We start from the raw sequence: 27257 nt of genomic DNA on the forward strand, positions 1-27257 counted from the left end.
GTTATTAATGAAAAAAGGCATTCTTTAGGTTCCATCGTCTTCATTTTAAACTCAACTATTATAAATACATAATCAAATGGTCAGTTATTTGCTTACATGTGACACATTGTGCACATACATAACAAAATAGGCTGAAACAACGTGTTTTCATTTGGGTTTTTATTGTTTTATTGACAACATTATGTCATCCCATCTGGAGCACCTGCTAAACATGAGGGCAGAAATTCCCCAATAATTGATTTGGCAATAATTGTGTTACTTAGTTAATGTAAATGTAACAAATGGTATTAAAGAACAGAATGAAAAGCTTCTTTTTTTAGACATCACAGCATTTGATATTACAGATTATTTTTCTTTAACACAAAATACTGAGCAATGTCTTCCCTCTCAGTCAAGTATGGAAACTCCCTTTTTTTCTGAAAACGAAGACAGTCCTCTTACAATATTATGAGGAACTGAATAAAAACAAGAAAAAAAAACCTACCTTACAGTTATCAATACTATATGAATTTCTATACATTTATAAATCATAGTTATTTGCAATGCTTTTAAATTCTTTGTTTCTTTATTCTTCATTTTTAAGTACACTTACAAACGAAATTATGAAATCCACACACACACGCTCGCTCACATTATACCCCATGTTTTTGGTGTCAAAATGTACTTTGCATATGTATGAACTCTTCAGCAGATTAACAGCGGTTTCTTTTAACCACTGCATTGACTCATAATTGTTTTTTCTCATTTTGTTGTGTTCCTCTTAACACAAAAGCACACTACGTATCCCAAAAACATGTTTACTGCCGTACACTTGGATCATTTCGTTGGAAAAAAACTGCACTAATGACATTTTTTCACCACTGAAACAAGCGATTTTGCAGCTCTATAGTCTTTTCACGACTACTTCTTCAACGTTTTAAATGTTTGGATGAGAAACCAGCAACAAATGTCAGCATCATGATCACTCAGGTGTGACGTGAGAGCAGGTCGCTCGTATCTAAGGCGAAGAGAAAGGGTGTTTTGGCCTTCAAAGTTGTCACCATCATCTTCATGAGGCCTTTGTGAATGAGAAAGTATCTCTTCTAACTATAATACACACAGTGCGGAGGTTCAACCGGTATTTCGGACAATCATTCCTTCTTTTGAACAGCATTCTGCGCAGTGGCAGTGTTAATAGTAAAGTGATGGAAGAGCAGATATGCAGTCACACACGCACGCACACACACACACGCACGCACACAAGAACCTTCACTTAGTTACATTAAGACACTAAATCAGAGAGAGAAACAAGAGATCCTCGCTAACGTGTTGAAGGCCACCAGTCGACAAATTATTTGAATCATATATAAATGTATATATTAACCAGGTCTGACCCCCCTTTTTTTTTTAAGAGTTATTACCAAAGCACACAATGCTTTTGAATGGGAACACTACATTATCTCACAGGGTGTGATCAGCACGAAAACCCTCTTCTGCTCCTGATCTGAGAGAGACTTGAGCAGAGACTTAAAAAAAGAATCTAATAAGGATTTGGAAGCACTGCCGCCCCCCCCCCCCCCTTTATGCTGAGCAGCACAAATCATTTCTTTCCAGTCCTGTCATATGTGTGACAGCATCAAAAGGGAGTACAGGAAACGAAATGGGATGAGGCCAGAGGAGAAACCCTGCTCTCTTCTCTAAATCAGACAGCAGTGATCACCTGGAGATCTCTTAGAACAGAGAGCCACCGGGAGGGAAGGCAACCGTCCAAATTGTTGGGGTGGGGAGAGGGGGGCGGGGGGGGGAGAGCCGGCCTTTTGTGGTAGCCGTGCACCAGGCGGCTTCCAAGGGTCAGTCTCTTCGAGGGCACTTTCCAGTCAAAGATGAGGTCAATATATGTCCGGGCAGCCCTCCCAGATGCCGCGGTCCTTGGCTTCCCAGTAGCCTCCCTTATAGATGTGGACCTGCTCCCCCGTGATCTGGTCTTCACAGCGGTCGAACCAAAGTGCCAGGTGGCTGTCATGAGGTGCGCCTGGAAAAAGAAGACAAAACAATGGTGTCACCAAAAAAGACAACAAGGTAGACAGGAGATTGGAACCGAATTAAAGCATGAGTTGTCGGTTGAATAGTGAAGGAGTACTTGCTTTTTAAGGACGGATCAGTTAGAGAGTCCTCATCGACAGCTTTTGGAAGAGAAAAGGGGATCACAGAGAATTTTTTTTACCACTTCATTTTATGATTTTTCCCCATGCATGGTAGAGGGCAACACTTTTCCACTGAAATGAGTTCCGTCTAGGGCTAGTTTGGTTTGCAGTTGGTTCAACTTGCGAAACACTTGAGAAGCAGTTCGCTTTTCCACCAACCACAGCCAGAGGAGCCATCACGTGAATAACCCTTAAATGAACAACAATGGTGGACAGCGGTAGAGCTGTGCTCATGTTGCTAAGAAGCTAGATCTACTTTTCTAACTATATACTCATCTGCAGAGCGACCTGGCTAATATTATGGCACTATGACTCAGCATTTACCGACCACTGGAGTGGTGTGCTGCTCATGCTTTACCGCTGAATTGCGACAGCATTAGTAATTCACTTTCTCGCCAGTAACGCAGCCTGATGCATATTTTGTTTTAATTGACAAAATATTGTAGCACAGCCTAGTTAATAAACAATGTGAAGTTTCTCTAGCTTCCCAAGCCAGTCGACTATACAATAACAAGATTGAGAGCCAGCATTAAATAATACTCGAATAATACTTGCCATGTTTAATGGACGAATGCATGTCACAAACTATGCAACTCCACGTTGAACATTAACCAGGCAGACAGATGGCATATTATTATTCACCATAAATGCTTTGAATGAGTAGTTACACTGAAATTGAACACAGGTTTTAATCAAAGTATGGTCAATAATTAATAATATGTAACACATATACCTGGGTAGTGTTGCGTTTTGTATATATATAATACGTTGTAGACTTCCTACTCTGGCTCCGCGTCTTATGCTCTTTGTTCTTGGACTCGCAGGGCAGATACTTCATGGGTTGAACCCGTTTTCAGGGTCAAGAGCTTGCTGCTGGTTTTAGTGAACACACGCTGGACTCTCACCTTCCTCTGGCTGGCTGGCGATGCGCTGGCTGGTGGCTTCCCTCTCTCTCTCCCGCCGCACGATGCGCTGCTTCTCCTCCAGCCGCTGCTTCTCCGAGTTGCCTTCGTCCCAGCGGCCTTCCTCCATCAGGCGCTGGTCGGGCCGGCGCCGGCTGTCGGTGGGCGATATGCCTTCCTCGTATTCATTTAGGGTCAGCGCCAAGGAGGTAAAGTAGTACATGGTATCTGCTCCCTCACTGTGGTACGATAAAGGAGAGATACACAGCAGTACTCAAATCAAAAGGCTCAATAGACCATGACATTCTGTTAAGTTATTATATATCTGCTGCTTATCTCTGCAAGACTACATTGTATTTTCTGGTTCTTTATCGCTGCCTGACTGTAATTATCTCTATGATTGATGAATTTCAGGCTCTAAATGAATTCTGATTCAGATTCGTTAACATGTTACTCAAGAAACAAAATATATGCTTAACAGGTCCGACATTGGATTCATCAAGATATTCTGATTTGGCTCCACTTCCTGTGTGACATGCAGGCTCATACGGCCCACCCATCTAAGTAATAACAACCAGAATTATCTTCGGTACGTCTTTGCTGTATCACTGCTTTACAGTTGGTTATATGAGAAGGATAGAGGTTCAGACACCTAACCCTGAGGGACTTACGGTAGAGGGTTCCTCCTCCAAACCTCTCTGGCTTTCAGAGTTTGATAGACCGTCTTCTGTTTGCCCTCGGTGCCGTTCTCTCCTCCGAGGCTGCTCTGCATCACCCGGGAAAACTCCATCTTCTCGTCCCACGTGCCCGACAGCACGTAGTGGGCCTTGCCGTCCTTGTCCATCACTACACCTGTCACCTGAAGAAAGGAGGAAAAGAGTGTTAAAAACATCAAATACAATCTGTCATAGGTCTATTTCTATGCATCTTCTTCTCACCTTTCTGGCCACATCTCTGGAGAAGTAACTGTAGGGAGCAAACTTCAGGTGGCAGCGGTCTCCTGTGGTGTGGTTCACCACGTCTATCTCTCCTGACTGGCAGAGAGAACAGGAAAGAACGATTTAAAGAAAGAAATAAGCTTTTTTTTCTTTTTAAACATCTATTGTCTCACGTTTCCACTTTCGGGTTGGCAGAATGACAATAAATACACTTTCTAAAGGGTTATATTTCAACACCAGTGGTTCCAAACCGGGGGTAGGTGGACCCCGAGCTGTACTTGAGGGGATTGCAGGGGGTATGTAGGAAGATTAGAGATTGCAATATTTCTACACAAAAACATATTTTAAATCTACTTTCTGGCACAGTTTATAGGTGGACTGTGTGATTTTACAGTTTATACAATTGTAAAATGTACATATGTCTCACCTGATCGATCCACAGCTTCCCCACGATGATGTTGTGCACTGTGGTGGTGACTTTCTTCCATGTGTAGTGATTGTTGCCCTTCTCAAAGATGGCGTGAATGGTGCCTGCGGGTGAGAGAAGGAATGCAGACGGTGGAGCCGAATATTCTTCAAGTGTCAAAACAAACCCTTCATTGTTATTGATATATATTTAGACATCTAGCTGTCTTTAAACACAGGTGTGACTGCGGAATTCTTTATGCTTTCTGCACGGATCTGTTATTAGGCTGTCATATGTGTCTTCATGGAAATAACTGCAGCATGGGATCACACCCTAAACCTACGTCAACATCAGACAAATATGTCCACAAACCGCACCGTCACTTACCTAAAGGCATAATGGAGAGGTATTTCCCCCTGAACTTGCTGGCAACGGTGATTTCCTGCCTCAGAGTCCATCCGCGATCTGAGATCACATGGTGCGCTGCCGCGGGGGGGTGGTGACTGACCTGAGAGAGAGGTTAAGAAGTGATGCATGGATTAGTTTATAAAAACAGAATAACTGGCCAACCTATCATCACCATGAAAAACCCTATTGTTACACCGCAGAGCATGAAAAATGTACTCTGTAAATGTCAAATATAATTATACTACTTATAGTACAAAAGGGTTTCATGATACACGCTACTTAATCATTTTTATTAAAAGCTTTAGTGACTTAATTAAACTTCTATTTATCTATGAATATAAAATCTCATGTCTTAATAAATCCTTCTCCACAGCAGCCGGATCTACTGCCTGAAAGCAACATTTATTGGATTCGTTTTTCTACTGGATTTATTTCTTGGGTTTTCAGAAAAGCCGGTCTAATTATCCAACACTAAGCCTGAATTCTGTGTTCTGCAATTCACAAATTAATTTCCCGCCTCGGCCTTTAACACCCTTTCCTTCTTCAGAGAAATTGCTTTTTCATGTATGTTAATGCATTGTATACAATCACTCCTCTGACCCTCATTCATGATAGACCTGCTCTCTTATTCCCAGTAAAGTAGATTTACTCAAACAATGCACTTAAGTACAATTTCTAGGTACTTTACCACTCGTTTTATTCTACTTTGTACTACTAGTCCACTACAGTGCAGAGGTAGATTGTGTACTTTTACTCCACTCCATTTATTTAACACCTTTAGCTACTTTGCAGATTTGGATTAATGATGTGAAATATAATCACCCTGCCGTTTAAATTCAAATGTGCCAGCTTTGAAAACACTCTCATGCGTGAGTAATTCTAATCAAAACATATCATATATATTATTCTGAAACGGACCAATCTGCATAATGAGTACTTTTGGTCATTTAAGTACATTTTGATTGCAGGACTTTTACTTGTATTAGTATTCCTACACTCTCTTCTTTTATTTAAGTTTAAGTACTTTTTTCACCTGTGTTTATTCCTGGTTAAAATAGTTGACAAATGCTTCCTCTCTGTGCATTCCTAAGTACATCAGAAAAAGGAAGTAAAACACTGAAAATGCTGAGCCAACAGGATCCTTCATGTCTTCCTTCGTGGCATTGCTGGATCTCACTTCCCTGCGTGTCTGCATGCTTGTCTGTCTCTCACCTGTTCGCAGAGGGAGCGGTAGCCGCTCTCTCTCCGGCGGTCCAGCTCGTACGTCTCTCCCAGCAGGGGGTTGAAGGGTTTGCCCGTGCGGTGGACGGTGGTGGAGTAGGAGGACACGGAGAAGGCGGCCACGTAGCACATCTGCTCCAGGGAACTCTGGCACTTGGAGGCCTTGTCCAGCAGCTCGTGGTACTCCAGGTCCTCCGACAGCCGCTGCAGCATGGAGATGGGCTCGTTGAAGTTTACCTGGAGAGCAGAATTACTCAGATGTGAATCATGTGTACAATCCTTATCATTTAAAGTGCCCATAAAATGATGTTTGAAATGTAAATGTATACTTTTAATGTCTTCCTAGGAGAAGGCCCACTCACAGATTGACACACATTTAAATACAGGGTATTCACTTATATGATATGACATACTGTACATTATATATGAGCCCTATCAATACGGGCTAATATGATGTTTTTTATTCTGATAACAGTATAGAAGCATCAGTATAAACAAGCGACATTGATAGGGATCCTTTTTTTAATTTCCTGTCAAATTAAATAATATAGTTTTTAGTAAGAATATACTATTTTGATAACGGGTAATAAGATTATGAGTATTGTATTATTGCCAATAATTAAATCAACATGTTCCACTGTTGTGTAGATGAACAGCAGTCATTGTTATTATGGATGTATAATAATAATAAGGACTGCTGTTAACAATGGTTATATGATTTTGGGGAGGCCAGGACTGTATGATAATATGTTCTATATTATTTGTAGTTCTTTTGTCCAGCTTACATTTTATTCATAACTCGATTATGTGCTTTTTACAGTTTGTTTCATTTGTTTCATTTGATTTTACAATGTTTGTCGCTCCATGTCGGATGTGTTCTTTGCATTCTGTTTTGGTTTCTCTTCACTGTGTGAAAGTTGTGTGTGTATTTACAAACCAAGCGCCTCAAATGTTGTTTTTGAAAGATGAAGAAACGTGCATGCTATGGCAGATCGTTTTTGATCTAAACGAAACAAGGGCCAACAAAAGAAAGCTAAGTAAAGACCGGAGATTGTTAATCGACAACACTTGATCGTCACTGGTCCCATTCATCTGTCAATAGAGCCATTTTAAACTTGGATGGCTCTGGCAGAATGTTGTCCAACAGGAACTGAAGACATGAAGACAATCGGTGTTTTTGGCATCACCTTAATGTTTTGGTGCCAGAAGTCAATCAGTCGCTTAAAATACACTTGATAGCTTGTTTGACTGAATGTATTCTTGCAACAAAGAATTGAAAAGAAAAGGTGGAGTCCTTTCTGGTCATCCCAACTGACATAATTCCTGTAAGTGACATCTGATCTGGATTAACCTGTTAAAAACACTCACAGGCATTGGGATTTTGGACAGCTCTTTGCCGATACAGTTCTTCATGATACTCCACAGATTGAGAGAATAGTTGGGTTTGTCTGCAATGCGTGTCCGCCGCTTCTTCAGCGGCACCAACTCCTGAGAGGGGGATTCCTGGTTCATCGCTAGAGGCTCCTCGTTGAGCTAAAATGCAAAAAATAGGTCAATAACAAGCATAAAAGTGTGTGGAAATAAGCGCTTTTAAAAGTGATTTACAAGCTTTTTTATTAAACATCTGTCTGATCTGATTTATTATGACTGTAGCACAATCAAAGCATTCATATTTGGAAATGTACCACCCCTAGTTCACTATGGTTTACCTTATAAACAGCGAACCATTCTTTTAACAGTCAACCCAGAGGTCAGAGTGAAACCTACCGATTGATCATCAGGACACATTTCACTGTTGAAACCGCTGATATTACTGCTTGACCTTCTGTAAAGAAATGCAAAAGGGTGAGGAGTATCTGTCAGTGTCTGGGAGCTTTCTGGTTTCAGCCACTTCAACATACAAGGAAATAGAGAGGGGATTACTTCAATTGATACAAATCGATCCAAATAAATCAACTGTTTCACAATTAAGGAAGTGCCTAAACAAAAACCCAAGTGACATACAAGGAACTGAGTTGAAATATAGACGTCTTAATAGATAAGACAAGGATTAGAGGAATTTGGAGTCACACAAGGTGATGTGTTTCCTTATGTGACTGCATGTGTGGGAAACAGGTCACACAAGATGATGTGTTTCCTTATGTGACAAACGGCATTTGTTACACACCCAACTCGTCAATTACAGCTTTGTACATGCTGCTATTTCTTCATAGCTGGCAGTTACCGAGAATACAGTTCCGAACAGGGAGAGGCATTTCTGTTTTAGTGTGAGAATGTTAAAAGACAGGAGCAAAAGCAAGCTGCTCACTCTGTCCAGTTTTGTTACGCAATAACGGCCGTGGGGGAGGGGTGTGCACTTACTTGTGAAAGTGGGGGTCTGCAGGGACAGTGATAAACTCAGGAGCCTCCTCCATGGCATCAAAGAACTCGTTGTCGTCGTCTTCGTCGCTCCCCTCACCTTTTCCCGGCCCAGAAGCACCTTAGAAAACAATCGAATCAGTGTGATATGACGTAGTGACTGATAACAATTCATAATTGACTAAACCCTAGTTTTTTAACACATGAATATAGTGGAAACAAAGCCTTATTGCTGATAACAATTGACAGTTCAATGTACAAAAGGTGTTTTGAGGGACATGCCGTTTAAAGCATTTAGAGATTTGAGAAAGAAATCAGTCAAATGAAGATAGAGGAGTTATAGCAGGAGTTTTCAGGTCACTTTTTGTGTAGTGTTCAGAGTCACGCCTTACTTTTATTGTCTGCAGTGGCATTAGACTGTGAAGCCCCTCTGAAGGCTCGCTCCAGGTGGTTGTGCTGCTTGGCCAGCTGCTCTAAAGTCTCCTCCAGTCTAACCCGCTGGTCCCGTTCTACCTGAAGGGCCTTCTGCAATCGCTTGCTGTGAGCCTGAGCCAACGCAAGGAAGTCTCGGCACGCCTGAGTGGGGACACATCAAACCGGGTTATTAAGGCCTTCAGAGTACAGGTTGCATGTAGTATAGATTTAAATAGCCCCGTTTTATTTACACATTATGTATGACAGACAAGGCAAAGAAACACGCAGACAAAGGAGGAAACGCCTACATTTATCATGGCATTAGAGGTGATACGGAACAGCGTGGCCCTCTCTGTCACCTGACGGACCTTATCCCCAGCTTCTCCGATAAGACGCAAACTGTCCAGTTCTGATAAAGACCTGAAATATATATCATAAGGCACAACAATATATAAGCGAATCACAGTGTAAATCACAATTATTTCCAGATTCAATGGTTTGAACTAGGCTTTGTTGCTGTTTTGTAAATAGTTCAACACCTTTATTTCGTGAGTTTATGCCAACGAAACAGCAAAATGAGGATACAAGGACAAAACTCGGGGTTATCATGCCAAACATTAGTATTGTGCGTGTATGTTTAATATGTTTTTGATTCCGTATTTCTAAGCTAAGATGACATGAGAAACTTTGGACTGAGGGAAGCAAAGGTAAAGCAAAAAAATAAGAACCAAAAAGTTGGTAAAGCCTGACCTCTGGAGAGCAGAGCCATGCTTTGAAATGAGGTCGTTGCAAGTGCTGAGATCCTCCACCTTGCTGCCTAGTGTTCGGAGAGCAGACTGCACTTCGGAATTCTGCGAACCGCCACCTTGTCCGGGTGCGGAGGGCGGGGATGACGAGGGAAAATCATCCCCTGAGTCATCTGTTAGAGATCAAAGCAACAGGAAGTTTCAAGGCTTTTATTGTCATGTGTGCATAGCTACAGTGTAGTTATGACAATGAAAATGTTATGTAGGAAGGAACCTTCAGCTGAAAGGGGAATTCATAGAGCCTTATCTGCCTATCTTGTTGCAGACAATCCGGTTTACAGTGCACTGAATAATATATTTGTTTCCCCCCATCTGCCTGTGTGTTTGTTTGTTTGTTTTACCTGACTCAGCCTGCATGCGGGCCGCCTTGGCTTTGGCCAGTTCCAGGGCAGTGATCCAGCGCTGGCGTTCCACTTCACAGCTGGCCTTCAGGTGATACGTCTGCGCTCCGCCATTGGAGATGACAAAGTTGCAGGCGTCATCCACGGTGATGGTTGCCGTCGCCAGGTTGATTGTGCCTCGACACGTGTGGCCCATCTCTGCCTGGGTCCTAATAATCAGAGATGTCCATTTTAAATATTGGGGTGGAAAAAATGATGTATGTACTGTTTGGAATAATTAAACTAGGCTTTCATCTGAAAGCATTTGGTAAAATAAGAGGAATATATATGGAGGATGTAAGATTGGTTGTACCCTTTGGATTGTACATATAGTAGAGTGTAATTAAACAGTAGTTACAGCAGATAAAGGTCAAGATGTTTATTTAGTGACCTGATAAAGACCTTATCTTTCCTCCTATGTTTCTGATTCACAGGAAAATGTACCTGTAGTAGGACAGCAGCCCATTACTCAGGACAAACCACCTCCGCTGATAACCCTTGATGTAATTTGTCCACTTGAACACCCATCCTTTGTATGTGTCGCCAGCAGGAGTGGGAACGGGGGTCTTCGGCTCCGACATCATAGCCCCCAAAATCAAGAGATGGATTTGAGGAACCTTTTAAAGAAAAATAAAAGTTCAAAATATTAACTTGACAAGGATTATGCTCCCCTGTAAGGCTGAAATGATTAAACAGTTAGTATGTCACCGAAGAATCAGCGATTGTTTTATTAATCATTTTACTCATCCTCAAAGGCTGAACTGCCACCTAGTCACGGCCTAAAGCTTCCTTAGTGAGCATATTTACTGTTGATCTTGGGCATTGTGAAGTTGCAATAGATTAGGAGGCCTAAAACATTATATGGGTGAATAATCAGCAGAAAAAAAACAATGAAATGTGGGTTAGTCAAAGCCTTAGTTCAGTACTAAACCACTTATAGCGTTGTACTAGACGATATGATTTAATACTGTTGGTTGATATTGATCTTTCAGTGTGGAGTGACAGGTCAAAGTTCAACAGTGGGGATCAAAAGACTAACTTCTAAAACAAGTTTCAAACAAAGCTATGTACATAAAAGAAAGAGTGAATGTGATTATAACAACTCAGTTTGATTATGTTTTCTAAAATGCCTATAAACTTAATATTATCAACTGTCACAGATACCATGACTTCAAAAACGATGCTTACATTTTCTTTTCAGGTATATGTGAAGGTGGTTCAATTATAACACAAGAAAACAAGATGATAACAGCATACATTGCATACAACTTTGACATATTGTTGAGCTTGACATTACAGCTAGTTAGCTCCAGAAAGGCTAGTGGGAGTCACCGTAATAACAGCTCATTGCAAGAAAGGGAGCTAAAGTAAATAATTTCGACATGTTTGCTCGAAGTTAACCATCTGACCAGTGCATATGTCATATACGGTAAACACATGCATGATACGTGGCAAAACAATCGTTAGCTTACGAGCTAGTTTTTAAACTCGCCGATTGCTAAGTGTTTACCTTGACGTGTCCGAAATGTGAGATCAGGCAACCAGACACCAAGTGAAGTCACAGCTAACTTTGACACCCATACGCTACTGTACCTAGCTAGCTGGAGAGGCTAACTAGCTAACCGACTGTCACGGGAAAGCAAATTATCAAGACAACTAAACACAAGACGTCGACGACAACAGCAGTGTGTTGATGAAATAAAGTGACACCAGCGAGTTTCGTTAGTGTCCCTCAACAATGTGGTGTATTGTGTTCATTCTACAGCTACGTACACCGACAAGAACCTAAAGCTAGCAAGCTACATCTAACTAGCCTAACGTTAGCTCGCTGGTTACACCCGGTGCAACACACAATTTGGTCTTGTCTAGAAACAGCTAGGCTACAATGTTGTCCCGATTGGCTGCAATCTGGACGGTAGACGGGACGAAAAAGGGCTTTTTGCCTTCAAAGTAATAGTACAGTGTGTCAGTATTTGCCACATAAAAACAAGTCATACTGTTAAGTGTTAATCTCTATCAAAGGCCATTTAAATACACGTTGTACTGTATATTTATATTAATCCGTAATGACATGGGTTTTCGTGTTTTGTTGATAGTGGATTATCACTATATTTATTAATAAATGAGTTAGTTAGATTACTATTATTTTACTCCTTTAATTGTGTTTAATTTTGAAATATACAATCGGAAACCAACTTGACTGTTTCGTGCGAAATTGACAAAAAGTTGAATATTAACTACTAACCAGCTAGCTTAGCTACGTTTATCACGGATGTATCATAGAGTTTAGTTTTAAAAGAATACCTCCGTGACGTTAACCTTAGCCACAAGTGTCAAATAAATTGACATTAAATAACAAGTTTACTAAACTATGTAGAACAGATAGTAGTATAGGTTATTGATGTTAACGTGGAGGTTGGTTGCCGGCTAACTAACGTTACCTTACCCTGAAAAATGTCAAAAATGTAACAGACTACACTGAAAAGTGTGAATCTGTGATTGTTATTAAATGAGGGCGAGTCCGATACCATGTGACAAATAAAGTGCTCAAACAAAAATTCGACTCCGGTGGGACTCGAACCCACAACCTTTGAATTACTACATTGCAACCTAGAAGTCCAATGCGCTATCCATTGCGCCACGGAGCCACCTGTTGCACATGATATCCATTGTAGTATTTCAATTCCCTTTGTGATAATATTGTATATTGGTATTTTTATATTAACACCGATGACATTTTACCACATCTCACCTTGAATTAGCAATATCTATTATTAAATGGACTTTATGAACCTGCAGTATTAAATGTTGACCACTAGGAGACGCTAGAAGACCGTGCAGAACAGGTTCCGCCGTGTGAAATGTTGACCACTAGGGGGCGCTCAAAGACCGTGCACAACCGATTCTGCAGTATAAGGCCAAATTCCAACCAAAGAAATCCAAACCGCCCTCGTCGCCTGTGAGTCGAGCTCATTCTTGGTAGCGACAGCCAATCACGTTCACGTCTGCTACCAAGATTCTACCAAGAATTGCCCCCGCAGCAACCAAGAATTGACCAATCAGCGTCTCCGTAGGCGGGCTATACTCTGCGGACGCCGCGAGCGAGAGATTCACTTTTTCCCAACATCACGAAAGTAAGTACATCATCCTTTAACTATGTTGTCAATGCTTATAAACTGTCATATTAATGTATAGATATATTTTAACTAAACAACATGTTGCACAGGGACATTTTACTAATGTCCCGTAACCGTTCCATGTATGTGATGTTTACCGGGAGCGGATTATTATGTACATCTATCGTCAATTTAATGTTGACATATCTGGCTAAATGACATGCCTGTTTATGACATTACCCAGTTTAAATTAAGGACTAACATAACTACGAGCTAGAGAGAATCTCGGAGCAAAACAAATCTTGCCCTTGACTGTAACCGGACACCTGTTTTTATTTCACCATTAATTTAAATACTAAACCTCACTTGTAAACAATGAAAGTCCGGGGGGGGGAACAGTGAAGGGAAGTTACAATGCAGTTAACACTTTTATTATGAAATACTTGTACTTGAGTAGGCAGGCCTGTTTCCATTGTAAGGTACTTTAATACACTATAATTGAGAGGAAATTATGAAATAGTTAGTATGAAGGTCGAGTTTTTCATACAAAATATAGGCTTTTTATACATTTCGATTGATTGATTACATTTAAATGCATAATCTGCATTTGTACTTGTTTTTATTCATCTTTAATTTGTATTGTATGTAGTCATCAGTTTTTCTTTGAATCAATATGTAATCTTTTACAGCTTGTTTATTAAATATTAAATATGTATTATAAATTAAATATTTCTCAGTTTTTTTTTAAATATGACTATTTTCTTATTCTCTTGATGGAACCACGCTTTCATCTGGCACTTCATGCGCAGATTTGCTGTGGGTTGCAGCACAGACTCCCAGCAGCTGTATGCCACTTTTATGAGTCGCCTCAACCACTGTATTTTCATGTGGGACCAGGACGACATGAAGGCCGCGAAGGATGTGCAGAGCTAGAAGCTGGAGGGAGACATCCATCCGCGGCTGATGTGCTTCGCTCTGTCAGCAGAAGTGAGCTAGCTCTGCATTGCCGGAGAATCACCCGCGGCACCAAGGAGACCCAGGCTCAGATTCATAGGCTCATCCAGGCCTTTGATGGAGATGCTGGTCGGGACTCTCTGGGAGTGCCACTCATCAACTCGGCCTGGATGAGTGAAATCATCAAGTCCCAGTGGAAGCATGTGGCCTGCATCTAGGATCCTCCAGGTGTGCAGCTCTACGCACAAACTGGCTCCAGTGTGAAGGGAGGGAACCGCCTGCCAACATACCGCATACTTCACTGGAGTCATTTCACCTGCACCTGAACCGGTTCATCCCAGGTAAATATGTGTTTCCCTTTTCTCATCCTATGGTTAGATTAATCACCATTTGGATTGGAATAAATAACAGCTGTGTTTTTATCTATACAAATGTTGAAATGATCTGAAATAAAAACATGATACATTTCAACATTTACTTTACAGGTACTCTGGCAAGTGACACCTTTTTCCAAGCCTATCTTTTGGATGGACTGGTACGCTGGAATGAGGACCGGGCTGTGACAGCAACAAGGGATGAGCAGCAGCATCCACACTGCTACAATCGTCTTCTTCGCCATGCTGTGAATACTCTGGCAGAGGAGGTTCTAAGCAAGAAGATCATCCCTTATGTTGGGCCACGAAAATACACTGGTAGATACATATTTGATTTGCTTGTAGTATACTAATAGCCTACCATTGTATCACTTGCATTATGTTTTCTGATTGATATGCAAATAACATATAATCTAAATACCAAGAGTAATTAGATTAATCCATCCATCCATCCATCTTCTCCCGCTTATCCGTGGTCGGGTCGCGGGGGTAGCAGTTCCAGCAGAGAGTCCCAAACTTTCTTTTCCCTGGCGACATCAACCAGCTCTGACTGGGGGATCCCAAGGCGCTCCCAGGCCAGCGAAGAGATATAATCCCTCCACCTGGTCCTAGGTCTACCCCTTGGTCTCTTCCCAGCTGGACGTGCCTGGAACACCTCCCTAGGGAGGCGCCCAGGTGGCATCCTAACTAGGTGCCCGAACCACCTCAACTGGCTCCTTTCGACGCGAAGGAGGAGCGGCTCAACTCCGAGTCCCTCCCTGATGACCGAACTTCTCACCTTATCCCTAAGGGAGACACCAGCCATCCTGCGGAGAAAACCCATCTCGGCCGCTTGTATCTGCGATCTCGTTCTTTCGGTCATGACCCATCCTTCATGACCATAGGTGAGGGTAGGAACGAAAATGGCCCGGTAGACAGAGAGCTTTGCCTTCTGGCTCAGCTCCCTTTTCGTCACAACGGTGCGGTAAAGCGACTGCAGTACCGCTCCCGCTGCTCCGATTCTCCGGCCCATCTCACGCTCCATTGTTCCCTCACTCGAGAACAAGACCCCGAGATACTTGAACTCCTTCACTTGGGGTAAGGACTCATTCCCTACTTGAAGTAGACAGTCCATCGGTTTCCTGCTGAGAACCATGGCCTCAGATTTGGAGGTGCTGATCCTCATCCCAGCCGCTTCACACTCGGTTGCGAACCGATCCAGTGAGTGCTGAAGGTCGCAGACCGATGAAGCCATTAGAACCACATCATCTGCAAAAAGCAGTGGTGCAATCCTTAGTCCACCGAACTGCAGACCCCCTCCCCCATGACTACGCCTCGAAATCCGATCCATGTATATTACAATGTACAATTATCCTCTCTGAAGAACCAGCACCTTACTGTGGTAGAGAGGTTTGTGTGCCCTGATGAACCTGGGGGCTATGTTGTCTGGAACCTTGTGTTCCTGGTAGGGTCTCCCATGGCAAATTGGTCTCAGGCAAGGGGCCAGACTAAGATTGGTTCAAAAGACCTCATGAAAGACAACACAAGAAGTGAGGATACCCGGCCCGGAGGAAGCCCGGGGTCCCCTTCTGGAGCCAGGCCCAGAAGGAGGACTCGTCGGCGAGCGTCTGGTGGCCGGGCTTGCCACGGAGCCCGGCCGGGCCCAGCCCGAAAAGGCAACGTGGGCAACACCTCCGCTTCTCCGTCCCGCGGGCCCACCACCTACGGGAAACAGCGATGGGGTCGGGTGCGCTGCCAGAAGGGTGGCAGTGAAAGCGGAGGGTCTCGACGGACCAGACCCGGGCGACAGAAGCTGGCTTTGGGGACGTGGAACGTCACCTCTCTGGGGGGGAAGGAGCCGGAGCTTGTGCGGGAGGTGGAGCGTTACCAGTTGGATCTGGTTGGGCTCACCTCTACGCACAGCGTCGGCTCTGGAACCTTACTTCTGGATAGGGGTTGGACTCTATTCTTCTCCGGAGTTGCTCAAGGTGTGAGGCGCCGGGCGGGTGTGGAGATACTCACAAGTCCCCGGTTATGTGCTTCGTTGTTGGAGTTTACCCCAGTGGACGAGAGGGTCACCTCCCTACGCCTGCGGGTTATGGGGGGGGAAACTCTGACTGTTGTGTGTGCTTATGCACCCAACAGCAGTTCAGAGTATACGGCCTTCTTGGAGACCCTGGAAAGAGTCCTGTATGGGGCTCCTGAAGGGGACTCTTTAATCTTGCTGGGAGACTTCAACGCACATGTGGGCAATGATGGAGACACTTGGAGGGGCGTGATTGGGAGGAACGGCCCCCCTGATCTGAACCGGAGTGGTGGTTTGTTACTGGACTTCTGTGCTAGTCATGGATTGGCCATAACAAACACCATGTTCGAACATAAGGATGCTCATAAGTGTACGTGGTACCAGAGCACCCTAGGCAGAAGGTCCATGATCGATTTTGTTATCGTATCATCGGACCTGAGGCCGTATGTTTTGGACACTCTGGTAAAGAGAGGGGCGGAGTTGTCAACTGATCACCATCTGGTGGTGAGTTGGGTCGAGTGGCGGGGGAAGCCTCTGGATAGACCTGGTAAGCCCAAACGTGTAGTTCGGGTGAACTGGGAACGTCTGGAGGAGGCCCAAGTTCAGGAGGCCTTCAACTCACACCTCCGGCGGAGCTTTTCGGGCATTCCTGTGGAGGTTGGGGACATTGAACCAGAGTGGTCGGTGTTCAAAGCCTCTATTACCGAAGCCGCGACGGGGAGCTGTGGTCTCAAGGTCCTAGGTGCCTCAAGGGGCGGTAACCCTCGAACCTCCTGGTGGACACCGGTGGTCAGGGAAGCCGTCCGACTGAAGAAGGAGGCCTTCAGGGATTTGTTATCCCGGGGGACTCCCGAGGCAGTTGCAAGGTACCGACAGGCCCGAAGGGCAGCAGCCTCATCCGTGGCCGAGGCAAAGCAGCGGGTGTGGGAGAAGTTCGGAGAAGACATGGAGAAGGACTTTCGGGCGGCACCAAAGTTGTTCTGGAAAACTGTCCGACACCTCAGGAGGGGGAAGCAGGGAACCATCCAAGCTGTGTACAGTAAGGATGGGACGTTGTTGACCTCAACTGATGGAGTGTTAGGGCGTTGGAAGGAACACTTTGAGGAACTCCTGAACCCGACAACTCCGCCCTCTATGTTAGAGGCAGAGCTGGAGTATGACGGGGGATCAACACCAATCTCCCGGGGGGAGGTCACTGAGGTCGTCAAACAACTCCACAGTGGCAAAGCCCCGGGGGTGGATGAGATCTGCCCGGAAATGCTGAAGGCTCTGGGTGTTGAGGGACTGTCATGGTTGACACGTCTCATCAACGTTGCGTGGAAGTCGGAAACAGTACCGAAGGAGTGGCAGACCGGGGTGGTGGTTCCCCTTTTTAAAAAGGGGGATCAGAGGGTGTGTGCCAATTACAGAGGCATCACACTACTCAGCCTCCCCGGGAAAGTTTACTCTAAGGTACTCGAAAGGAGGGTCAGGCCGATTGTCGAACCTCAGATTGAGGAGGAACAATGCGGATTCCGTCCTGGTCGTGGAACGACGGATCAGCTTTTTACTCTCGCAAGGATCCTGAAGGGGGCCTGGGAGTACGCTTATCCGGTCTACATGTGTTTTGTAGACTTGGAGAAGGCGTATGACCGAGTTCCCAGGGAGTTACTGTGGGAGGTGCTGCGGGAGTATGGGGTGAGGGGGTCTCTACTCAGGGCCATCCAATCTCTGTACTCCCAAAGCGAGAGCTGTGTCCGGGTCCTCGGCAGTAAGTCGGACCCATTTCCGGTGAGGGTTGGCCTCCTCCAGGGCTGCGCTTTGTCACCAATCCTGTTTGTAATTAGATTAAGTCATTTATATTTAAAATGATATTTTATATATATATTAGGGCTGTCAAACGATTAAAATCAGATTAATCACAGCTTAAAAATTTATTAATCATGATTAGTCACCATTCGAACTATGTCCAAAATATGCCATTTATTTATGCATATTGTTGTGGGAATGGAAAGATAAATGAAAGAAGGCGGATATATCCATTTAACATACAGTATCTATGTTTATTATAAAATTGTTCTGCGTGTCAAAATGAAAGACAACCCACACACCTATCAATCATCAAACCGTGGGGTCTTAATTCATTACGTGTTGATTTCTATCAACGGGGGAGTACTTCAGGAAAGTCGACAGAGGGGGGGGGGGGGCTAGTAGAGTACTTCGTGACCACAGAGTGTGAACGTTGTGATCAGCTGTTTTAGCGCAGTTCTCCAGTGAAGGGGGGGGAGTCTCCCTCGGTAGCCGGTTGGCGTAGTTTTGGCACAATTCCGTTGTACAGACCAACGTTAACAGCAGCCCTGTCTGTGCACACGGAGACCGACTCTGTCGTCCGGTGATCTAACCGCCTTCTGGAAAAGCTTCACAAGTACGTCGGTACGCAAATGCGCTTTGTGACACAAGTGACGGTACGCATTTCAGAGAGATTACGCACATAACCTGCGTACCAGTTATGTGCACCCCGGTACTACAGCAAAAGTATTCTCCGTCGGGACTTCCTGCAACAACACCACGCCGTTATCAAAGATGTTCTATTGAGAAGACGATCACTACGTGACAAAAGTTTTCAAAACCGTGGCTACTGAAATCAATCTTACTAACTGCTGTCTGTGCAATTTACTCCGCGAGTTGGCAGACTTTATTTTGCTTCCTTTAACATCATTTTTCATGGTGGGGCTAAGCCATTTCTTGGTATGGGTGTAGCCTACCCCAGCCATACCCTGGCGCTGCCACTGGTGGCACATATGGGGCGGGCCATTCTGCAAATGCGTTAAATATTTTAACGCAATTAATTCAAAAAATGAATTACCGCCGTTAACGCGATAATTTTGACAGCACTAATATATATATATATATATTTTATCTAATTGTATTTTTATTTGATTTTAAAGAGGAACTGATGGGAGTGGAGTACCTTTACCAGCAAACTGGTCAAGTTCTGCAGGACTACAAGCTGGCCATACAAAAGTCAGAGAGCAGCGAGGTGGCGATAAAGGTTCATGATGGTCATGCTGAACCTGAGGAGTTTCAGGACTTCACTGTCCCCACATTCCACCTTCAAAGGTTACCTGCTACCTCATCAAAAGCACTGTTCTCTGTATCTCCGTCTCCATCCAACAGCACCCTGTCCTCCCTGTCTGTGGTCCCTCCTTCGTCTTCCACCAGCACCCTGTCCTCCCTGTCTGTGGTCCCTCCTTCATCTTCCACCAGCACCCTGTCCTCCCTGTCTGTGGTCCCTCCTTCATCTTCCACCAGCACGCTGTCCTCACTGTCTGTGGTCCCTACATCAACAGTGTCACCTCCATCCACCAGCGCCCAGTCCTCACAACAATCCACCTCAGTCGATGTAAGGACCAATTTACCTTTCTTATGTTTATTCACATGCTTGTAACACAATCTGGGTTATGTCAGCTACAATATCGAGGGGTATGGAGCCGTCCAGGAGCTGGCAGAGTTTTTGTTTGGTCTCCGAGAACACCTACTGGCCTTAAGTGGAGACAAGTGCGCCAAAATAATCCCTCTGTGGCAGGCACTGGGGGATTTCGACAAGAGGAAGACCAGCTTTCCAACCCGTCACAAAAACACACTGAAGCAGGGGCGATTCAGGGCAACAAAAAAGATTGTAGCACCAGGTGTGGAGAGCACTAAAAGGATTGTTACATTTAAAAATGACTGAAACACTGTACTGTTTTCACCTTAATAAGTGTAGTCAAGGTTATTAAAGGATCCTTATTAACTTGAACACCACCTTTCCTTTCTTGGGTCCAAAACAAACATAAGAGACATACAGTAAGCAAGTGTGTGTGTCAGATGGAATAAAGCAGAACAACATGCTAATAATCCAGCCATGCAGTGGGGTGGTTTGTGAACTACCTCTCTGAAAGGTCCCAATGTGTTTCAGTTTGATGGGCTGTCTTCTGAGTGGTTAAACATCACTAATGGTGTACCACAAGGTTCAGTTTTAGGTCCGCTATTATTCTCTATTTATATTAATAGTTTAGGTGAAAATGTCGAAGGAGCAACCTTACATTTTTATGCGGACGATACCGTTATGTACTGTGCAGGTCCCTCGATTAACGAGGCTGTTGTTAAATTACAGGCTGTTTTTAACATTATTCAGGCTCAGCTCTCTGAGCTTAAGCTTCTTTTAAATGTGGATAAAACCAAAGTAATGCTCTTTTCTAAAGCTAAAGCTAAAAATACACCGGAGACTGCTTTGGATATTGTAACTACGCAAGGAATACAACTTGAAGTGGGTACCTGTTACAAATACTTGGGTATCTGGCTTGATGACTGTCTCACTTTTAAACTTCATGTCAATAACCTGCTTAAAAAGCTGAGGGTTAGGCTAGGTTTCTTTTACAGAAATAAGTCCTGTTTCTCGCTTGAGGCCAGGAAAAGGCTAGTCACTGTGACCTTTTTACCTGTGCTGGATTATGGTGATTTGTTATATATGAATGCACCTGCCAATTACCTGAGCAAGTTAGATGCTGCGTATCACAGTGCACTGAGATTTTTGACAAATTGTAAAGCACTTACGCATCACTGTACCCTGTATACCAAGGCGGTTTTGCCATCACTTACTGTACGGAGGCTCAGTCACTGGTACTTTTTCATTTACAAAGCCATGTTGGATAAACTACCATCTTATATCTGCTCCCTGATCTCTCTGCGAATTGAAAGTACTTATTGCCTGAGATCGCATGCTGTGGTTTTATTAAATGTGCCAAGTGCTAGGACAGTCTTAGGGAAGAAAGCTTTTAGATGTGCAGCTCCACTAACATGGAACAGTCTGCAAAAAGAATGGAAAATTACCAAGCTACACCACTACATGTTTTTAAAGCTCGGTTGGATGCTACAAAATCAGATGCTGTTGGTACCTGTACTGTACATGTGGTTAAATATGTAAATTGTAATCCCTGTACATTTTGCTGTATGATGTCCTTTTGTTGTTCTGTTGTTTATGTTTTTATGTCTTCTTGTGGAACCTACTGCTGCAGGTCTCCCTTGAAAAAGAGATCATTGATCTCAATGGGATTTTACCTGGATAAATAAAGATTTGAATTGAATTGAAACACTTTCTGGGTTTCCCCCATAACTTTAGGGAAGTAAAATTACAGAAAAGTACAAATACATCTCAATCTTTAGTAATTCATAATAATAAGTATTCTGTTGGATTTACAGGTGCTTCATTGGGGCTCACAGTCCTGCACAGTGGCCAAACTGCAACAGAGTGGTGGAGGCCATCTTCACAAGGCTCTGTGACCTCTACAAAAACACTGCGCTGCGAGGGAGTGAGGGTCTCACGGTTCAAAATGGTGATACGTGCTTATAAGCACATCCGAGAGTGCGTGATCACCAACGCCAAGGTGATGACTGAGACCCATCCAGCTCCCAGAAGTGAATGTTGCAACTGTCACACAATGGTGAGTAAATAAGCATACTACATATACTGCAAAACATGTATACTTACTCTTTAATACTTACCCAATAAAATGATTTACTGTTCAAAATAATCCCAACTTTTTTTCATTACAAATATTCCCTTTTGTTCATTAATATTGATTGTTTCATGTTTCCACAGGTTCAGCAGGCGTTGCAGGTCTCAGGAACAGCAGATCCTGAAGCAGGGTATCCCCGCTCCTGACGCAGGAGCTGAGAAGCTTCTTGTGGCAATGCAGAAAGGGACATCTCTGTTTCGTGGCAGTTTGGCTGAGCCTCACACCTTTGTTCTGCCACCAAACACTGCTGGTGAGGCAAAGCTCCAGAAGAGATCACAACCAGTGGCCATCTCACAGGTCCCACCACCACCTCCATACTATCCTCTTCCCTTCAGTGGCGTAATAAGGTTGTGATTGGCCCCGGTGCAAATATTGTTTTGGGCCCATCGCCCCAAACATAAGCGCACGCTGATGCGCTCACACACGCACGGACATACACAACCACTCAGAAGCGCCACATGTATAGGCTATCAACAACAGCCTGCCCTGGCCTCAAACCACCACAGCCTGACAACGGCACAGCGAACTAAGAAGAGGATTAAACCTGTTTCCTTGATGTTTGTCTCTGGGGAATGGGCCGGTAGGCCTACATAGACCGGTAGCTTTTGATCTTGGCGTCGGGGGTCTCAATAGCGCCATAGAGTCCCCTATTGGTTGGGGCCCTTGGGGGAACTGTTGGACCAGCCTCTCCTCCTGGCTGGCTGGAGAAGAAGGTTGCACAGCGACGGATACAGCTTCACTTGTGGAGCTACATGGCAATGATGGTGGTGAGGCAGGTGAGCTATCGTTAGCCTCCGGCTGCCGCTGCACGTCAACATTGCTAACGTTAGCGCTCGATTTCGAGGACGATGTATGACAAAAAAAACGGTCTAATTTTGTCAGTTTAGCTGTTACATCTCCTTGTTCTCTCTTGTCCTTTCTCTTTTGAGCACTGCTCTTGTTCTTTGGTTTGCTGTACATTATAAATGCAAGCTATTACTTTTTTTATAATGCTACCGAACTTGCTGCTGCTAGCTACAGTACAGTACAGGTTGATTAAACGGTTCACATGACATGAAAGGGAGCAAGGTCATTGGACAGACAAATTACAAATTAATTTAGGTTGCTTGGTTGCTTTGAAGACTGCGTGAACCAATCAATGCCATTGGGGCCCAAAAAATAAAAATAAATGTAAAACTTTTTTTTTGAATGGGCCCCTGGCTGGCTCTGGGCCCCGGTGCGTTGCACCGGCTGCACCAGCTATAGTTACGCCACTGCTTCCCTTCCTTGCACCGACTCCACCCTTCTCAATACCATACATGGTACCATCTGTGCAGCTTCCTCAAGTGCCTGGACCCTCACAGGTTGTGCCTGGAAGCTCTCAGATGATGCTTCTCAACATGCCATTGCCATCAGCTATGCCATCAGCTACTCAGGCACTAACATCCAGTCAGAGTAACGTGCCGTACACCACACAGCAGTACAGGAAAGGAAAAGAGGAGAGGGAGCAATCTGGATCAGGCAAAAGAAAGTATGTCAAAAAGACAGACGCCATCATTTGTAAAAAGTGCAACAAAGACAGGAAGCCACCAGCCCATTTACAGTACTTTGGCAATTGGTACTGTCAAGAATCCGAGACCCAGTCCTATGAGGAATGGAGGGCTGTGCTGGATCAAAGAGGGTATGGGGGAAAAAAGAGAGGGGATGCACCTTAAATGGCCAAATGTTGTGAGCAGGTGGGTCATTTCGTTATTTATTTGACACTTTATTTCTTTACATTTGATGGCACTGTTTAATTAGTTATGTTATATATGGTACACTTTTATTATTATTATTATTATTATTATTATTGTTTATATTGTTATTACAATGTTGTTGTGACCTCATAACACATATAAAACTGTTGTGGATGTGTCTGTGTTTTTAACTTCTTTTAAATATTTGTTTGCAACTTTTTCACTTTAATATATTTTTCACTTTGTTATATTTTGCACTGTTTGTTGCACTGTTGGTCTTGTTATTAGTATTTATTTTACACTTTACTATACATATTGTAAGAATTGTTGTTATTATTACTGTTGTTTTAAATATATAAATAAATATAAAACAAGTATGGATGTTTCTGTTTTGAATATTTCATCATCATATTTCACTTTCATTATTGTTATATTTACTTAATACTTTGTTCTTAAGTTTGAATACATTTATTAAAAGTTGTAATTATAATAATAAATGCACAAAATAACAATAATCCTCATATTTGTCATATTATTTATATTCTAAGTACTATTCTATATTAAGTACATCTATAGAAGTACTGTACAATGATGTACTTCCTTGGATGCTCCTTAATACTTCACTACATTTCAGAGGCAACGATTTGACTCTTAACCTCATTGATTTGATAACATGAGTTACTTTGAAGATTTAGATTATGTTACAAAGTACAATAATATAAACAGACAATGAATCACGAATGATTATGGTGAAGAACTGAAATGATCGATTGATTTTATTCACAACCTACCCAAAAGTATGGTAAAATAATAAATAAGCTCCACCTTTACATTTATGCATGTTCTGACATACAAGGAATTGAGCGGGATTCGAAACCAGCTCGTAAGGTGTATTTCGGCTATTTCACGGTTATCAAACATAGACTAACGCGCTATGTCCTCAAACCGGCCCTACACCTGTGAGTCGAGCTCATTATTGGTAGTTAAATGATCCATTGATTTGTATTCACAACCTACCCAAAAGTATGGTAAAATAATAAATAAGCTCCACCTTTACATGTTCTGATATACAAGGGATTGAGTGGGATTCGAAACCGCGCTAGCAGGGCGTATTTCGGCTACTTGATGGTTATCAATGCGCTAAATCTCATTCTTGGTAGTGATAGCGAATCACGTTCCTGTATGCTACCAAGATTCTACCAATAATTGACAGCTATAGCCAATCAGCGCTCGTATCGCTACAAAGAATTGGCCGGTCTGCAACCACGAATTGACCAATCAGCGTCTCTGTATACCTGGCGACTCAGCGGTTACCGGCGAACGAGAAAATCACTTCTTCCCAGCAACATCACGGAAGTAAGTACATCATTTATACATGTTGTTGTAAAAGTGTCTTATTAATTGGTAAGTAAAGAACATGTTGCTCAGTGACATTTTACATTTGACTAGTGAACCGGACCTGTTCCATGAAGGTAGCCTATGTTGTTATAGGCTAGTTGGTTTTCAGATAGCGGATGTGCTGTGAATTTAACATTGACATATCTGGCTAAATAACCTGCCTGTTTTGTTTATGACATGACCATGACCAAGCTAATGTTTAGGACTAACATAACTAGGTTCGAGGTTTCCTTTTCTTTTTACCTTCTGGCGTCCTCTGTCTTCAGTGGCCAAAACAAAGTATCGCCCTTGACTGTAACCTGACACCTGTTTGTATTTTACATTAATGTAAATACTAAACCTCACTTCCAGTGGCGGGGGGCGTGATGGGGGGCCTAATAATGTAATTAGAGGGGCACATGTAATACAGGAAGAAGGAGATTTAAAAAACGTTTAGTTTAGTAGCCTATAAAGCAGGGGTGGGGAACCTCCGGACTAGGAAGAGAACAGAGAAACATATTCTTCATGACCAAAGTTGGAATTGAAATAAAAAAGGAAAGTGAAAATTATGCTCGTCACCCTCTCCCTCCGGTCCACATTAATACAAATGATCCCAATACGTATGATTGTATGAACTATGAAAAGATCTTAAAATCAATACAAATGTATTTATTATAAACGTTAGTCCTTAACACCTATCACTGTGTATATCACCATTCAAACATCTTTTAAAAGTTGAACAAACCCCACAGCTCAGTGAAATGTTGACTTTATTTGATCATTTCAGTAAAAACTAACGTTCATATTTCTCTTTTTAATTATAATACTGATGAACGTTCAAAACAAAGCACTTTGGCAACTTACCACATACGTTTTAAAATGCTTAATAAGCACCGTAACTTTCATGATATAATTTCTCCGTCATAATCGTTTGTGTCCGTGAACGGCCCGACTGTTGTGTGACGTCAAATGCTGCGGTTGCAAGGCATTGTGGGGCAGCATTTTCTCCTCTCCTTTTGGTTATGGAGGTCCAGTGGTTCCTAAGCTAAAGGAGGTTATAAAGGAAGTTTGAAACCTCCTTTCCTTTTATTTAGAGAATTCGAACGGCACCTATCATGGCTGCCACTGAGAGACTTCCGGGTAATTTCACTCCGTTAGGAAGGTTCCTAAGCTAAATGGACTATTCGACTGCAGCAGAGCCCTAGAGAGATAAGAGTTATGACACTCTTTGATGTCGCCGCCAGCCGGTCACGTGGTTTATGTATGCCGGGATAGTTCCAAACGCACTTCCGTGGCAATGCTTCTCTATGGCAAAAACAGCACAAACATGGTCAAAATAGTCATAGATTAAACCAACGCTGTTATTTTTTAAAGATTGCTTTCATATTTACATGATGTGGTTACACTTTGTATGGATTGGCACTATTTACAAGTTTCGTTATTTAACGATATTTTGAGGGGAAAGTGTGGTAGCACAAGCAGGCTATGTTGCTGTCACTGCCAGGGCAGTCACGTCCGTAGTATAGTTGCGCTGCGCTGCGCTGTCATGTTCTTCTATGGGACAGACAGACAGCAGCGATTGCGTTATTGAATGATAATAAATATATATAAAAAAAACACACACACCCAAGTACTTTTTCAGCTGTAATTGCATTATTGCATACTTTTTATTGACAGTTTTGCATTTGGAGAGGCAGGGTGACAACGGAAAGCTTGGTAGCCAATTACTTAGATACGTTTTACATTTTTGGAGGCAAACGCTTGTGTTCATGTTAGCATGGGTAGCATGATCATGTTAAGACTATGAATATCATTTTACCACAACAGTGGATGAACAATTGATATATGTGTTTGAACAAGAACAACAGGAAGAACAAAGTAAAAGGGACGAACAAATGTGTGAACAAGTATTAAGAACAGTGTATGGAAAAAGTGATGTGTGTTAGAACAAAGTAAAATGAATGAGAAGGAGAACAAAGAGGGTTAGGGTTAAACAGAAAAAGTCAACAGAGCAACAAAAACAGGTTTGTCAACAATACAAATAAAAATGATGAGGCCACTTTGCCAGGGGGAGGTGATTTGTAAAATATCCATAAAGAAAAAATAAAATCAGTTCTGTTTCATATGGATGTTATGAATGCTGCCCTCAAAGTGCACCAGATT

At 43.0% G+C, this 27257-nt stretch overlaps 2 protein-coding genes and 1 non-coding gene across 4 annotated transcripts; 1 reads left to right on the forward strand and 2 right to left on the reverse strand.

The window, feature by feature from the left end:
- Positions 1 to 142: 142 nt before the first annotated feature.
- On the reverse strand, positions 143 to 11922 carry LOC117552746 (oxysterol-binding protein 1-like). 2 transcript variants are annotated; one of them, XM_034226347.1, is made up of 17 exons: positions 11527 to 11922; positions 10461 to 10633; positions 9978 to 10186; positions 9581 to 9749; positions 9139 to 9250; positions 8809 to 8992; positions 8420 to 8537; positions 7826 to 7883; positions 7427 to 7591; positions 6050 to 6295; positions 4817 to 4937; positions 4451 to 4554; positions 4024 to 4119; positions 3757 to 3944; positions 3089 to 3324; positions 2124 to 2162; positions 143 to 2011 (listed from the first exon to the last, which is right to left on the reverse strand). In XM_034226347.1, exons 2-17 carry the CDS (start codon positions 10598 to 10600, stop codon positions 1869 to 1871), a joined length of 2328 nt encoding a protein of 775 aa, XP_034082238.1. In that variant the 5' UTR covers positions 10601 to 10633; positions 11527 to 11922; the 3' UTR covers positions 143 to 1868. The 2 variants fall into 2 exon arrangements, with proteins under 2 accessions (XP_034082238.1, XP_034082239.1); XM_034226348.1 differs by lacking the exon at positions 11527 to 11922 and adding an exon at positions 11205 to 11471.
- A 654-nt stretch (positions 11923 to 12576) lies between these two features.
- Positions 12577 to 12664, reverse strand: trnar-ucu. Its single transcript is given in 2 exon segments — positions 12577 to 12612; positions 12628 to 12664. It is a non-coding gene; the product is annotated as a tRNA-Arg (tRNA).
- Positions 12665 to 13892: 1228 nt separating this feature from the next.
- LOC117552757 (A-agglutinin anchorage subunit-like) lies at positions 13893 to 22808 on the forward strand. Its single transcript, XM_034226368.1, has 5 exons — positions 13893 to 14427; positions 14572 to 14778; positions 19393 to 19847; positions 21686 to 21927; positions 22086 to 22808. The coding sequence occupies exons 3-4, from the start codon at positions 19401 to 19403 to the stop codon at positions 21764 to 21766; spliced, it is 528 nt and encodes a 175-aa protein (XP_034082259.1). The 5' UTR covers positions 13893 to 14427; positions 14572 to 14778; positions 19393 to 19400; the 3' UTR covers positions 21767 to 21927; positions 22086 to 22808.
- The last annotated feature ends 4449 nt before the right edge of the window (positions 22809 to 27257 follow it).

The sequence above is a fragment of the Gymnodraco acuticeps genome, unplaced genomic scaffold (genome assembly GCF_902827175.1).
Source record: "Gymnodraco acuticeps unplaced genomic scaffold, fGymAcu1.1, whole genome shotgun sequence".
Classification (NCBI taxonomy): domain Eukaryota; kingdom Metazoa; phylum Chordata; class Actinopteri; order Perciformes; family Bathydraconidae; genus Gymnodraco; species Gymnodraco acuticeps.